Consider the following 14317-nt stretch of genomic DNA (forward strand, 5'->3'; position numbering starts at 1 on the left):
ATCTGTGAAATGATCAGTAAAGTGTGAAAGCAGAAAGTATATTCCTACACGAGCACGCTTGTAATTTAGCAGCTGAAGCACAACATTGCAGTTTATTCATTTCATAAAGCAAACATTGACGTTTCTATTCCCAACCTGAAGTATCTGAAATTGGGTCAGATCACCATCTTTGGACTTAATGAAAGAAAGAAGGGCTTTCCGAGGAGTCATTGAATGCGTCACAAAGAGCACTTGAGCAGCATAAAGTGAGGGGAGGGGCTTAGACCCGGGCCACAATGCCGCCTGCTGGTATAAAAGACCAAATACTCTATAACCTCCCAGACAATGTGACACAACCTCTTATCTTGATGCTCCAAATGATGAATTCTAAAATGGGTAAACGCTGATAACACAGATACAGTAAGAGTTTGCATAACTCACGTGACATTTACATTTTCACTGCAGTCACGCCACAGGATTACCACCACATCCTTTTCCCATAACCTCGCTAATCTTCCAACGGTCTCGTCATCCAAATACTGTTACTGTCCCAGAGTATAAGCATCAGAGTTGACCTCTTGACCTAAAGCAATATCAAGTTGTCACATTTTCCAGTCAGTAGAGTCTGCTATGAATCATCAAATCATAGCCGGAAATAAAAAAATAAAAAACGTTGTGCCCCAGAATCACAACAAGCAGAACTAACATACTTGGTGCAACTATACAACCTAAACAAAGAGGGTTTAGTAATCTCAACGACACAGTCACACTTCTGTGTTGGATTTCATTAAATTGTGCAGGTGTTTCATAATGTGTCCCTCCCCGTTAGAGTACCGTAATTCAAAGTTATGAATTTCACACTGACTCTGAAAACCAGCATTTAGAAATTTGAAGATATATAAACCAGAGACAATTAAGTTTCCTGAAAGCACAAGACCCCAAACACATAGTAATTCCTGTGATACGGTTTGGTAAAAATGCTATGGCTATGCCAATGATCCTGACAGAGGTAGTGCTGAGTGGGTTATTAACAGTAAATATCAACCTGCTTTGTTGTGGTGGATCTCTGAATCTCTTTGTCTCCGGTCCTGAGCTCCCATCACTTCTGAAGACCCCATCATACTGTAATGTACCATCTTTATTTTATAGAAGACAACTTGTTGTCTTTGCATGAGACCCATCTTTAAAATAAAGACCTGGAATCAAGAAACATTTCCCCCAAAAATCAACAGTTCAGTCACAGACTGGGTTGCTTCGTAAATACCATTTTATTTGCTCTATCCATGTTAGAATTACTTTATTAACATTGTTATAACATATAAGTTCCTTCTGTATTGAAATATGATATACAAAATGAATCTAATCAAATCAGAGATGACATTAGTCAAAGTGACTAGTACAAAGATCCTCCGAGAGCAAAAATTATGGCCTACCGTGGTCAAACAGTTGTCATATCAAGAGTTAGAGAAGTAAAATGAGGACAACTGACAAAAGCTTGCGAAAGATAGAAGAATGACATGTCCAGGCCAAATATTATTTACAAAGTGAAAATAAAAGAAAGCATAATCTTGTTTATGGGACAAATGAGTTGTGAAAAGAAGTAGTTTTCATAACAAACAACAGTTACCAGTCCTCATCTGGATCTTGGTCAATCGACAAACATCAAACTTCCTCTCAACCTGAAAGTAATCAGACCTGAAGGTTTACAGTAGCACCCATTTACATATTGGTTAATTGTCTCTTACCAGTATTTGACCCCTTTTGTGAACACAGGCATCAAAAACACCAATAATAAAAATGAGTCATTGAGATTTATAATGCAATTCTAAGTTTGTTATAAAAATCCAAAACGACAGAAAACTAAACAATTCATGCATGAAGTAGTATTTTAACATCTGCTTTTCAGGGCCTCAATGAGTCATCAGCTGGTTCAAATTAACAGAGAGCAATGGATCCAGAAATACCATGCAGACAAGATAAAGTTAAGACAAAAACAAAAGATCGTCATTCTGGAGGGCTTAAATGCTGAGCCACTTGTGCCGATGTAAGCTTTTCTCCATTCATTTTAAGCTCAAATTATATAAATGCGTCTCAATAACTTGAAACACAACATTTTCATGTTAAACAACTTCCTGAATTGAAAAGGAATCAACACCAGCTGTGTTGATACGTTCACCATTCAGTCTCGATTGGCATTAGTGGTTTAAGTCTTGATCAGAGCACAGACTTTTAGCTGCTGTCACAGTAGTCAACATAGTTGTTATCAAAACAAGTTCTAGAAAGATCTGATATGGGTACACAAGATCTGTAATAACTGCATACATTGTATAACTTACGGACAGACAAAACTGGTTTTCATAATAGTTCCTTTATCAAGGCGAATATTTTGTCATTTCCAAATGGTGTCAGATATTTTGTCCATTAAAACTACCCATTTATTTTCCGTTGTTCTGACAACATCCAGCTCATCGACGACAGCGTAGTGATACTTGTGAGGAAGTAAACCACACTTTATTGGTCAATACGAACGACATGAGCTGCAGACTGAGCTCCATCTTGAGTCATATTCTTGACTGTAGAATTGCATGAAACTGTACTTTGTTTAAGACTAAATGGAGAAGTAGAGACTGAATAGTGCTTACAGAGCTGATTCTTAATGTATTTTGTACAAAGTTCTTTGTCGGACCAACTCTCTATATGAGATACTAAGTATTTGGCACCACTGGCCCAGCTAGATAGTATCAGTTTGTCTTGTACAGTTCTCCAGTGACAGCTGATACGTGCAAAATACCATGTATAATATAAAAATAATAAAGTAATCAAAAAAAAGAAATTCATGGTGACTGCAGAGTGCAAGACTGAACCTGACCTCAAATGGAGTTAGGATTGGATTAGAGAGAGTCTGGTCCACTTCTGATCAAGTCCAGTTTGCAGCAAGGCTGTTATTCAGAACCTTGAAAGCCTCAAGAACCTCTGCTTCAAAAAAAGTGGACCACGTCCTTCTCAAAAGGCAGCAAACATGTAACACATACACACTCTCACATACTGCGTACACATATGGTATATTGTATGTGCATAAGTCTACGTCTTTCATTCACGCACGTTCTCAATGTGCAATTTTCAACAGAATACAAAAAAAAAATGTATCTAAAAGCAAAACTAAATGGTGGGTACGTGTAAGTTCACAGCTGCAGCATGTGTAGTTGACGGTACCGACAGGCAAACTGGAGCTCCAAGGGGAAGAGGGTCTCGATGAAGAGACTGCCATCAAAACTTCAGTACTGCACAGACAAAAAACTTTTACTTGCATCACTTTAAGAAAAGAAGAACAAACAAAAAAAGAGAGGAAATGTTGTACCCCTTCTCCATCACCCAACCCCCTTCTTTTCTTCTCCCCTCTACAAGTTGACCAGCTCATGTGCAACAAACTGTTTGAGCCTCTCCAGGTATTGTCCATAGAGCTCTACGTCATTGTGTCCAGCCCCCTCTACCCAGAGTGGCTCCACGGGGCGCTGACAGCGTTCATACAGAGCCAGGCCGTGGGAGAAGTCGATGACCTCGTCCTCCGTACCGTGGATCACGAGTACTGGTGACGTTACCTTCGAAATCTTGTCGATGCTTTAGAGTAAGAAAATAAGCAGATGCAGTTAGGATGAGAGGTAAGGATAAAACAAAGGGGCATTATGCAAACAAAGTAAGACTTGGGTTGAGTTATTGTAATCACAAATTTAGTTTTAGTTTGGTTTTACCACCAAAAAGAGCATAAGAGGCAGATCTAGTTTGCTAAGTGACCACCAGAGGGAACTATTGAACATATTTTAAGCACTGTTGTTCATTAAGAAGACAAACAGAGGCATCTAAATGCATAAGTCAATGTTTGCAAGCTTGTGTGAGTGTTTATTTATGCAAATCAAAGTGTGTTTTTGATTTCAATAGCTGTGTAGGGAGAATGTGTGCCTTTTTGTGGTTGTCTGTGATACACCTAGCCTGGCTTTCACAGGAGCCATATGTCTCACACAGTGCACTCACTTTGGAAAGGCGTCAAAGCAGTAGGTCTTCTTGGTGTCGGGGAAGGCCACTCTCATGCCAGAGGTGAGCGGGGAGTGGAGGATGACTGCAGCACTCTCATAGCGAGAAGCCAGGTCCACAGAGGGCACGGTGCCGATGCTCTGGCCGTACACGATCACGTTCTCTGGACGGATGCCATACCTGCAGAAAGGACACAGAATATCTGTACTTCGCTGACCATGTTCAGAATATTTACTCTACTAGTAGCAAGACATATGCAGGTAAACCTTATGTGTTATTCCAGACACTGGTAGACGTCCAGTTAGGTATTGTGTTTATTATAAAAAGGAGCTTATCTGGCATAATTGAAAAAGCAAATATTGTATTGTGGAATCTACCATTTTTATTTTCTTTAAGTGTTTTTCAAGGTGAAAAAGGCTATCGGTTTGTAATCCCGATTTAAAGGTTTGCTTTTGTTGGGTTAGGGTTAGGATGTTTGTTTGCATGCTATACACCTGTGTGGTTACTGAGACTTACTCATACTCTATTATATATATATATATATATATTCTATAACGTCACCCAATAGTGACTCAGTGATTATACTGCCTCCTTAAATGTGCATACAAAGATGGCAAACAGCCACGGCTTAGTGGCTGTTTTCAAAGCAGCTGAAGTCTCGCAATTCAGAGGGAAGGAGGGGGAATAATAGCAAAACAAAAAGAAAGGCAGCGGAAAAAAGACACTGATCCTGGATTGAGGGTGAGAGAGGGAAACAAACTGAGAGGAAGACATTCCACAGCTGATTATGGGGAGTGTGACCCACTCTAGCAAACAACCAGTCAGCTGACAACCTGAAACCTTGTCTGAGAACACTGAATCACTGTCTGTACTGCATAGTACAGACACAACCAGCCTGCTCTACTTAATTATTTAAATTAGAAACACCAACATTACAGGCTCTGCCACTGCAGTTCTACAATACACACAGTGATGAACACCAAAGGTTGACACCACTCTACACAGCTGTGATGGATTATTATAATTAGGAGCGCCACAACACAAGTCTAATACAACCTTTGCAAAGGAACAATCTGCAGTAATGTAGCCGTACTGCTACGACGGGGCAATACACTTAAGTGCAGGCACATCCGACAGAACATCAACATACAGACATTTGGAGTATATAAGCAGTTTACCGTTGTGTCAGCTGGCCTTCACCGATTATAAATAGGGGTGAAAGTACTGGCATGGTATGGGAAAGACTGTTGGTTGTTGTGGCGTAAACAACACCAATAACTCAAGGTTTGGCGATGATAATATACACAATTATTGTACTCAATTATTCAAAATTAGTCAAGGAGGTGAGCGATAGTGTGGAGGTCTTTTTTCAAACTGTCAAAAATGACACCGCTTTCTGATGTTACATTACATGTCATTTAGCTGACGCTTTTATCCAAAGTCCGATTGGGACACATCGCATGATTTAGTAACGTAAGCTTTATGTTGCAGCTCAGCTGTAGTGACAGACAACAATATGTAAAATAGGTAATAACGTTAAGACTTTCAGTAACATCAGACCCAAATCTAAATCTTAAAAGGAAATTTGACAAGTAACAGAAGGTGCCAAGTAATATGGGAGATGATCAGATGATGTATGAACACATGTTTAATATCAACTCCTCCCAGGAAAAATTCAAGTAAATTGCTTGGTACAAAGGGCTTTTTGGTTGCCTCCTTCACTTTACCAGAATTGTTCAACGGCAGCATCAGGTCATAAAAAATTCTCCATTAGGCCATTTTAATGCAATCTCATAACTCCATTGCAATGCTGAAGAGTGCACAGCAAATCCTAGGTGTGGCCTGTTCACAGATTCAGCTTTTGTGTCTGTCCTGTTATTTGTTTACCGTTACCAACAGCTGCTCGTGAGACCTTTATCACATAGTACTTGTATCAGGCCACTATAGCCTGGCCAATCCTGAACACATAAAACAGTCACCACACAGCAACATAAAGCTTATACGCTGTCAATACAAAGAGGGTGAATTGAAACCAGCTTAGTTACCAGGTGAAGGGACATAGTACACTGCAGCAAAAGCTTTCCCCAAATCTAACTGGACATCTTTATACCTAACAAACCTTGTGCATGTAGGAGTGTTTTGCTCGAGGACAATGAATAATGCAAGGGTTGAACCTATGAACTGCTGCTTTACAACAAGGTCACTGACTCTAACCCATCCCGCCATCTTTGCAATTTTCGATGGACTGCTGTGGCTTCTGCTCACACATTCGGTAAAGAGGACAACGGCAGTGCAGATCTGCAGCTGCACTCGTGTTAAGACCGCACTATAACTGGCTTTGACCAACCCACTTCCACACAAGATGCAACCCCCCGGACCGGCCAACACAAACGTACAATTTCCTCGATTGCATTTCAGCTTGAATAGAGCTCACCAGACCATTGACACCCCTCCCCCAAACCTTCATCAATTTAGTCTCCTGACAGAAATCCAATCTATTATGCATCACATCCTCCTGCATTCTCTTATTATGTCACTCGATCCCTCTTGGCTGCCCACCTCTTGCTCTCTAAGGATCAAAAGTATTATCATCCCATAGCAGTCGCTGTGACTGATATTTCCATTATTGTACCATCTGCACTACAGCAGGGGGTTCCTTCACTGGCTTTGAAATTAGGGTTGTAACAGAAAGAGATTTCTTACTATCTCTCTATGGATGGAGGTTTGATTTAGATCAGTATGATGATTGACGAGGAAGTGAGTTTTGGCATTTGTTTTGAGTGGCCATAGTGTGGGAAGGCCTCTGTCTGAAAGCTCATTGGACATGGGTTGCTAGGCTACTACTCAATATTAAAAACTAGCAGGATTGACTACTGGCCCACCTTTATCTCAAGAGGGAAAGGAAATGATCCAGTGATATCCTGTAGTGGACCCACACACACACACACACACACACACACACACACACACACACACACACACACACACACACACACACACACACACACACACACACACACACACACACACACACACACACACACACACACACACACACACACACACACACACACACACACACACACACACACACACACACACACACACACACACACACACACACACACACACACACACACACACACACACACACACACACACACACACACACACACACACACACACACACGATGGCTTTAATCAGCTTGGCCACTCTTTAGTCAATAAACTACTCTAGTTCGACTTTTTCTACTGCAGCAAATAGTACATGCGACTCATTCTTTTAGCCTGCATAATCGTTGGTACAATAATGGAGGCAGTGTGAGTGTGCAAACATTGCTGAATCATCCGATCCCCTCCCTGCTCGGGTGAAGGGAGTGCCTAATCCACCGTGGCTTAACAAAGGAGCACAGGAGGAGAGTGTGTTGCCTGTTTGGGTTCGCAATGTGACAGGTGGCTGCCCTCTGTCATATGACTGTGTGGCAACACTCAAGAGAAGAGTCATTTGCCGTCTGCAAAATCATAAGGAGAAAATGATTGGATGACGTAGAAGCAGAACAAGACTCAACCCAACGGGTTCCAAATACAAAATAAATCATAAAAAGAAGATGCTGAAACGTCACGTGATCTGATCCAACATTAGAGATATGCACAAGGGAAGCAGACCAATGAGAGGCAATGCAGAGATGCCTTTTAATGTGATAAACAAAATCTAGATGATTTGTGCTTGGCAGGGTCAAAAGTATGGGTTGTTTTGTTCCCTCCTTCCATCACAGACAGACCATTATGAATCTGGCACAGCCCTCAAACCATCAGATACAGACAGCAGAGCCCAAAAGGCACATAAGCCATGATATGAGGGGGTCTTAGTAACACTAAGCTTTAAATATTCTAATCAAATAGCATACAGGCAAAAATTAAAACATAAAAAAATAATAGATTCTTTCCTCCATTCTCTCTTGAACATTTATAGCCACACAATAGCCGAAAATTCAATAATCTGACATTTTAAACTCCATAATCAACGTTATGATTCTGTGACGCCGGGCTGCATTCATTACTGCTGGCCCTGAACGCAACAGATGTAATGTTTACTTTCTAAACCGAGATACAACATCCATCACAACATTTTTACGGACATAGTGATACGGAACAACCAAACCAAAGCTAAAAATCATGCAGTTACTGAGGAAAGCTGGTTGGGTGGGAGTAACACGTAAACGTGCACTTTATTACTGTACAGTTTTAGCACATGTTCCAGAAAGCATTATTTTTGTATGAGAGACTAATGCTTATTGCCTATAACAAGTGTATTTGTTTGAAGACTATATTAGGTATTTGTGAATAAGGGCAGCTTGTTATGTCAAATTATGTTATTACTACAAGGATGATGCCCAATTTTATTTATTTTCTAGTTGGTTCTCTTTGCAGTGCTGGGTAATGTAACCCTCCAGTTGACACATCTAATCTATTTGTTACTAATATTAAATTAATAGATAATGGAAGTACATGTAAGCATTTTTTTAAAATTATGAATAATTACAAATATGCAGTGTTTTAAAAATAGCAGATAGTCAATGAGAAAAAATAAATTGATTTAAAAATGTTGAGGCATCAAGATTAATCGATAATCGTTTAGTAATCTAATCGTAGCCCTCTGAATCAGAATAGAATCGTGAGGTGCCGAGAGATTCCCACCTCTACCTACACATTACATAATGTCCATTTACATTTCCTTTCCCAGTGTCTATTTTGTAGTTTACAAATGTATAGATTTCTATATAAAAAAATACAAATATTCCAACACCTAGCCTTATGCTCATCCTTTATAATGATATAAAATGAAGATGGCACTTTTCCTGCACACAAAGGAGATTGCCACGTGACATAATTCAGGCAGACATGTTTGTTTTACACTCTGTTGCTTAAATGTCCTGACAAGCTGGCATTCAGACTTGCAACTTGGCTTTAAAAGTTTTATACAGTATGCACGCAAGTTGAGGCTTCTTCAATATCATGTTATTTCCTTGTTCCAGAAAGTAGCCCATCAGATCTTGAAGAAGTGCCTTCTTCCCTGATTAACCTACAAAGACATGCAATACATTAACTGAGATTGACGTGGGTCGATACCTGCTCTGCCCTTTTAAAGACAGCTGATTCAATTTCAGCACCGGCCACGATTGTGTGTAGGAGTTTCCTTGGTGTAACAACAAAAATAATAAACAAGATGGAAAACAAGAAACATTTTTAAAAAGCAGAACACAGCATCCGTGGGTGCTTTTCTCTCTTTCAAGTAATGCAGTGCTGTGAATAGAAAGAAAAAAGAAAGACTGGGTTCACACTGTCCCGAAGGCCTTACGAACGCCTTCATCACTTATCCTTTCTATCACAATCGACATAGTAATTAAAGCTTTGGTTAAAGTTCTTGGAGACATTCATGGCAATGAAGCGTGCCTAATTTAAACACAAGTGATGGTTTACTCTAATGCAAAGGAATGGATTCCGTGTGTGTGTTTGTGTGTGTGTGTGTGTGTGTGTGTGTGTGTGGCTGGCCACCAGGAAAGCGGGTTCTTCTTCACAGCAGTGGCCCATTTCCTGTATGCACAACCTTTATGATCAAGAATTTCCTGTTTAACTTGTCAGCTTCCTTATATACATTTCTTTATTTACAGAAAGCCACTTTGTAAATTCTCTAAGCTGGGAAGTAGTGCTGAGAGATTCACAGCTAAAGATGGTAACAAAGAAACAATACCATTTTGTGGCCAGAGACCCTACCAGTGCTATACATCGGCACTGTTAAATCTCTGCAGTGCCACACAGGAGTGGCTTCCACAATAGGAGCCTCATTTCTGTCTTTATGGTCGATTTACACTTATTTGGCTCTTCTCTTCCTGCATTTAGTTTTTCTGAGCCAAAGTTCCCCATCTCCTCTTTTAATCATTTGTTTATCTTCGAGCAGGAAATATACAGAAACATCCAGGGCTACAGGATGAACTTTTATTTCAAACCCATCCATGTAAACAAAGAGGACCCCACACACACACACACACACACACACACACACACACACACACACACACACACACACACACACACACACACACACACACACACACACACACACACACACACACACACACACACACACACACACACACACACCACACACACACACACACACACACACACACACACACACACACACACACACACACACACACACACACACACACACACACACACACACACACACACACACACACACACACACACACACACACACACACACACACACACACACACACACACACACACACACACACACACACACACACACACACAGTTTTGAGATCATGTGAAATTTTTGAGATGTTGGAACAAGAAAATGTTTGACATTCATTTGGGAAATCATCAACCCATCAAATTAGTATTGCCAATTACTCAACTAATTGTTTCAACTCAACATATGTGTGAGTATCGAATGTGTGTGGGACCACAGAGACTCTCCTGGCTAACTTGCACCAAAGACTTGGAGTACAAAGCCTATGGTGTTATAAAAGGACACAAGAAGGAGATGACGAGAGGGTTAAACATGGAAGTGAAGGACATGTGGATTAAACGCACTGATGAACATTGTTCAGAACAAAATCAGACTATGCTTGTAGTGAGAGACCTTTTGGGATCTTGGACAGATATTAGTAGAATTATTTTAAGTTTAAGTAAACAATATTTATCTGCAGTTTTTGATGATAAGAGTCAAAAATTAAGAAAACAATTAAATGAATTAGTTTTCTAGGGTATGTTAGTTAATCATTCATTTTAAACTATATTAATTAATGTACTGTAAGAGCAGAGATTAAACACTGAATATTACTCTGCAGCATCAGCTGAATATTACTCTGCAGCATCAGCAACAAGAAGCATGCCGTGCTTCTTGTTGAAAGTCAAATATTGACCAATAAATATCAGTTTCTATTCATAGCCTGCAGAGCAAAAACATGCAGCTGAGCACCCACTCACACCTACATGTGGCTGGCCAGCATAATTATAGAAAACACATTCCTATTACCCCCAGAAAAACATCAAGTCGTCCCTTCTAAACCATTCCTGTCATCTCAACCCATGATTTTATATCAGGTCCAATAATCATCCAAGCTCCTTCATGTCTTCAACACTTTCTATTCCATCTTAAGTAGTCCCCATTTCCATACTACTCACTCACTAATAGCTTTAGACACTCATAGCATAAGAAACCAGGAAATGTTTACATTGTGGTTATTCACAACATTATCTCACAAAAGCTGTCAGACAAGAAAGACTTGACCAGGTTGGTTATTAATATGACTAGTCATATTGTCATGAATGGCACTGTACAGCATTTACATGTTTGTTGTGTTACTTCCCTCCTTTTCTGCTTGTAAGTTAAAGTTATGCAACGCATTTTAGGTGTTTATCCATTTCTGGGATTTTACTCGCCCTCCTCAAGGGTTCTGAGTGTTTGATCAACATTGCCATTGAGGTTATATTGTGCCGCCTTGTGAGAAATCAAGTTTAGGTTCTGCATGCTATTCAATTAATCTAATATCAATGCATTCATGAGTACTAGTGAAACACTGCATCCTTTTTCTACAGGCTGTTCCAACATATGTGTACAGGTGTGCCCTTCTCCCCTTCCTTCCATCATCTCTCCTTACCGTGACCGGAGTGCCTGCCAGGCAGCATCTACATCAGCGTACAGATTCTTCTCAGAGGGTTTTCCAGAACTCGCCCCGTAACCCGAGTAGTCGTAGGAGAAGACGTTGCAGTTGATCCGTGAACCCAGGCCAATGTAGAAGCTGCTCATCTGGCCCAAGTCCACTGCGTTTCCATGGGAGAATAATAGAGTATATCGAGCACTTGGTGAGCAGCGGACAAACATACAGGCAATGCGGTTCCCTCTTGTTGTGCGAGTCATGAAACACTCAATGGCGTCCTTCTCACGGGTCGAGTACTGCCAGTCAGCGCGCTCGGAGAGGTGCAGCGTCCAACGGCTGCCACTGTCATCAGACATGAGGCTGTAGGTGGGCTCTGGAGGCAGGAAGGCCAGTTTAGAGGCAATCTTGCTGGGGCACGGTGGACAGCAGAACAGGCAACATAGCTCGCTGAGGGACAAGTGGTTCATCCTCAAAACGCTGTGACAGGGAGAATGAGAAATTGTTGAACTTGAAACAGATACTTTTCATCAGTAGATTAAATTAAACTATAGCAAAAGAGAAAATTGATAGAATTACACCAAACAATCGCAGCTGGGCTCTTTTAAACAACTGAAAACACAAATTTGCCTCTGCATCCCCTGCAGATTGAATGGTGCTCTCTCCAAGAACATAAATAGTTGTCTTTGTGAAGTGAAAAGGCAGGAACTGGGGGCTAAATTCAGTCTGGTGTCAATTCCCTTCTCCAGAATGCATAGCTCTCTTCAGGCAAAGAAAAAAACCTGATATCTGACCCTGATTGAGTGTTTGTTCCCCGTCTACCTGAGGGCTCCACAACCTCTCAGACAGTATTGACTCAAAAGGCTTTCTTGTTTCATCCTGCACCTAGACTCCCCACAAAGTCTACCTTTTGGATATCCCAGCTGCTCTTTAAAATGTAGTGACCAGACAGCCAGACACACGTCAGCAGAGCTCATTTTCGACCTCACAAAATGTCATCCAGGAAATGCTTTACAAGTAAGTAGTTTGACTGTTACTACACATCACTGTCAGGGTTATGACAATGTGTTGTGGATTGTATTTCCAATGAAGGTGCTCAAAAGTAAAAAATGACACCCTGCTATTACATATTTGCAATACCATCCTCCAAACTATGCAAAGTTGCAATCTTGGGACAGTCTGAAGCAGCTGTTCTTGCCAAGATACACCAGCATGTTGCTAATTTCTATTACTTTGGCCCCTTTGCAGGTCTGCTGGAGAACAGCATCTCTTCAGCATAATGTTTCATGCTGTTCCCCGAGCATTGACACACTCCTGTAAATAAGTATGTGAAGCACATAAATGGCATAGCACATCCCTCATGCCTCTTTGTGGCCTTCCTTGCTCGTTTACTTCTCCCAAACTTAATTCCCTATATTGCGTTTCACAGATTTCCAAATGTTTTTTCATTTTTATATAATAACGGTTTAGCTTTGGAAATTGTCATGTGTATGATTCTCCTGATTCATATTTTTCCAACAACTGTGTAGTTAATTATTTTGGAATGGTATTCCTTTTTTGATTAACCACTGGACCTTTCAAATATACAGGGTAAACTTAAAAAAAACCACTTAGCACAACTTGTACACGCACACACACGCACACAGATAAATACTTTTTGCAGCCACTTGTGTTCTATGGATGCAATGTCAGCAAGATGCTGTGACATTTGTATGTAGCAGTTAAATACAGAGTGAAGCGATACCGTATATTTCCGACAACAGTCCATAATCTGGCTACTGCAGAGAAAGAATGGAGCCCCGCACCGATTTATTGTAAAATGGTGGAGGCAGAAATGTGTTTGACGAGGTTACAATGACATGCACATATGCTGGTACGGAGCATAATCATTATTATCACAACCTTTACCTTGAAGGCGGTGGACGCTCGTTTTGTTTTCCTTCCCGTTTTCAGGAGACAGTGTTGGCCAACGTCGCTGTAGTTGGGTGTAATTGTCGCACCAAGGCAACTCAATTATCTTCTTCTCGACGCCAAGAGATTGACACGGTTAGCCTCTGACAGATTATCCTCTGCTCTGTGTCCTGTTCGTTGGCTTTGTCACTTTGAGTGTGTATATCACTCCTGGCACCACAGCTGTGAGGTAACGTACTATTAGCTAGAGCTTCGTCCTCCGGGTCCGGGTGGTTTCTTTTTTCTTTTCTCCGCTCGGTTTTCTCAACATATGGTCCTGAATGATAACGAGGTCTATTCATTCAAAACGTTAAACTATATTCTGCTCAACAGCGACATGGGTAAATTCAATAAAGTGCTAACATTACCTAATTGTTTGTCTCAAGACAATCGGTTCTCGGAAGTATCGCTTGCCTCCGAAACATCACCGCTTCCTTTTAGTAGTAAACATATTTCTGCTTGTTATCCTAGCTTGTAAGGTAGGAGGGAATTGTGATTGACAGTTCCATACACCAATAGCAAACCGACTGGTGAAACAAGTCCACCAATAGGTTCGTTCGAGCTGAACTAGGCCTCGCCTGGAATCATTAGGGGGCAGCTGCCTTCAACGGGTACACAGGAAGTCACAGAAACAATGACTTCCGGTTAGATCCGATCTGTAGGCTACT

The 14317-nt window shown here is 40.8% G+C and overlaps 1 protein-coding gene across 1 annotated transcript; it reads right to left on the reverse strand.

The window, feature by feature from the left end:
- Nucleotides 1-1228: 1228 nt before the first annotated feature.
- On the reverse strand, nt 1229-14274 carry abhd17b (abhydrolase domain containing 17B, depalmitoylase). The gene is made up of 4 exons (XM_034541502.1): nt 13608-14274; nt 11703-12179; nt 4009-4188; nt 1229-3597 (listed from the first exon to the last, which is right to left on the reverse strand). Exons 2-4 carry the CDS (start codon nt 12167-12169, stop codon nt 3378-3380), a joined length of 867 nt encoding a protein of 288 aa, XP_034397393.1. The 5' UTR covers nt 12170-12179; nt 13608-14274; the 3' UTR covers nt 1229-3377.
- Nucleotides 14275-14317: the final 43 nt, after the last annotated feature.

Source organism: Cyclopterus lumpus, chromosome 9, assembly GCF_009769545.1.
Source record: "Cyclopterus lumpus isolate fCycLum1 chromosome 9, fCycLum1.pri, whole genome shotgun sequence".
NCBI classification, from domain to species: Eukaryota; Metazoa; Chordata; class Actinopteri; order Perciformes; family Cyclopteridae; genus Cyclopterus; species Cyclopterus lumpus.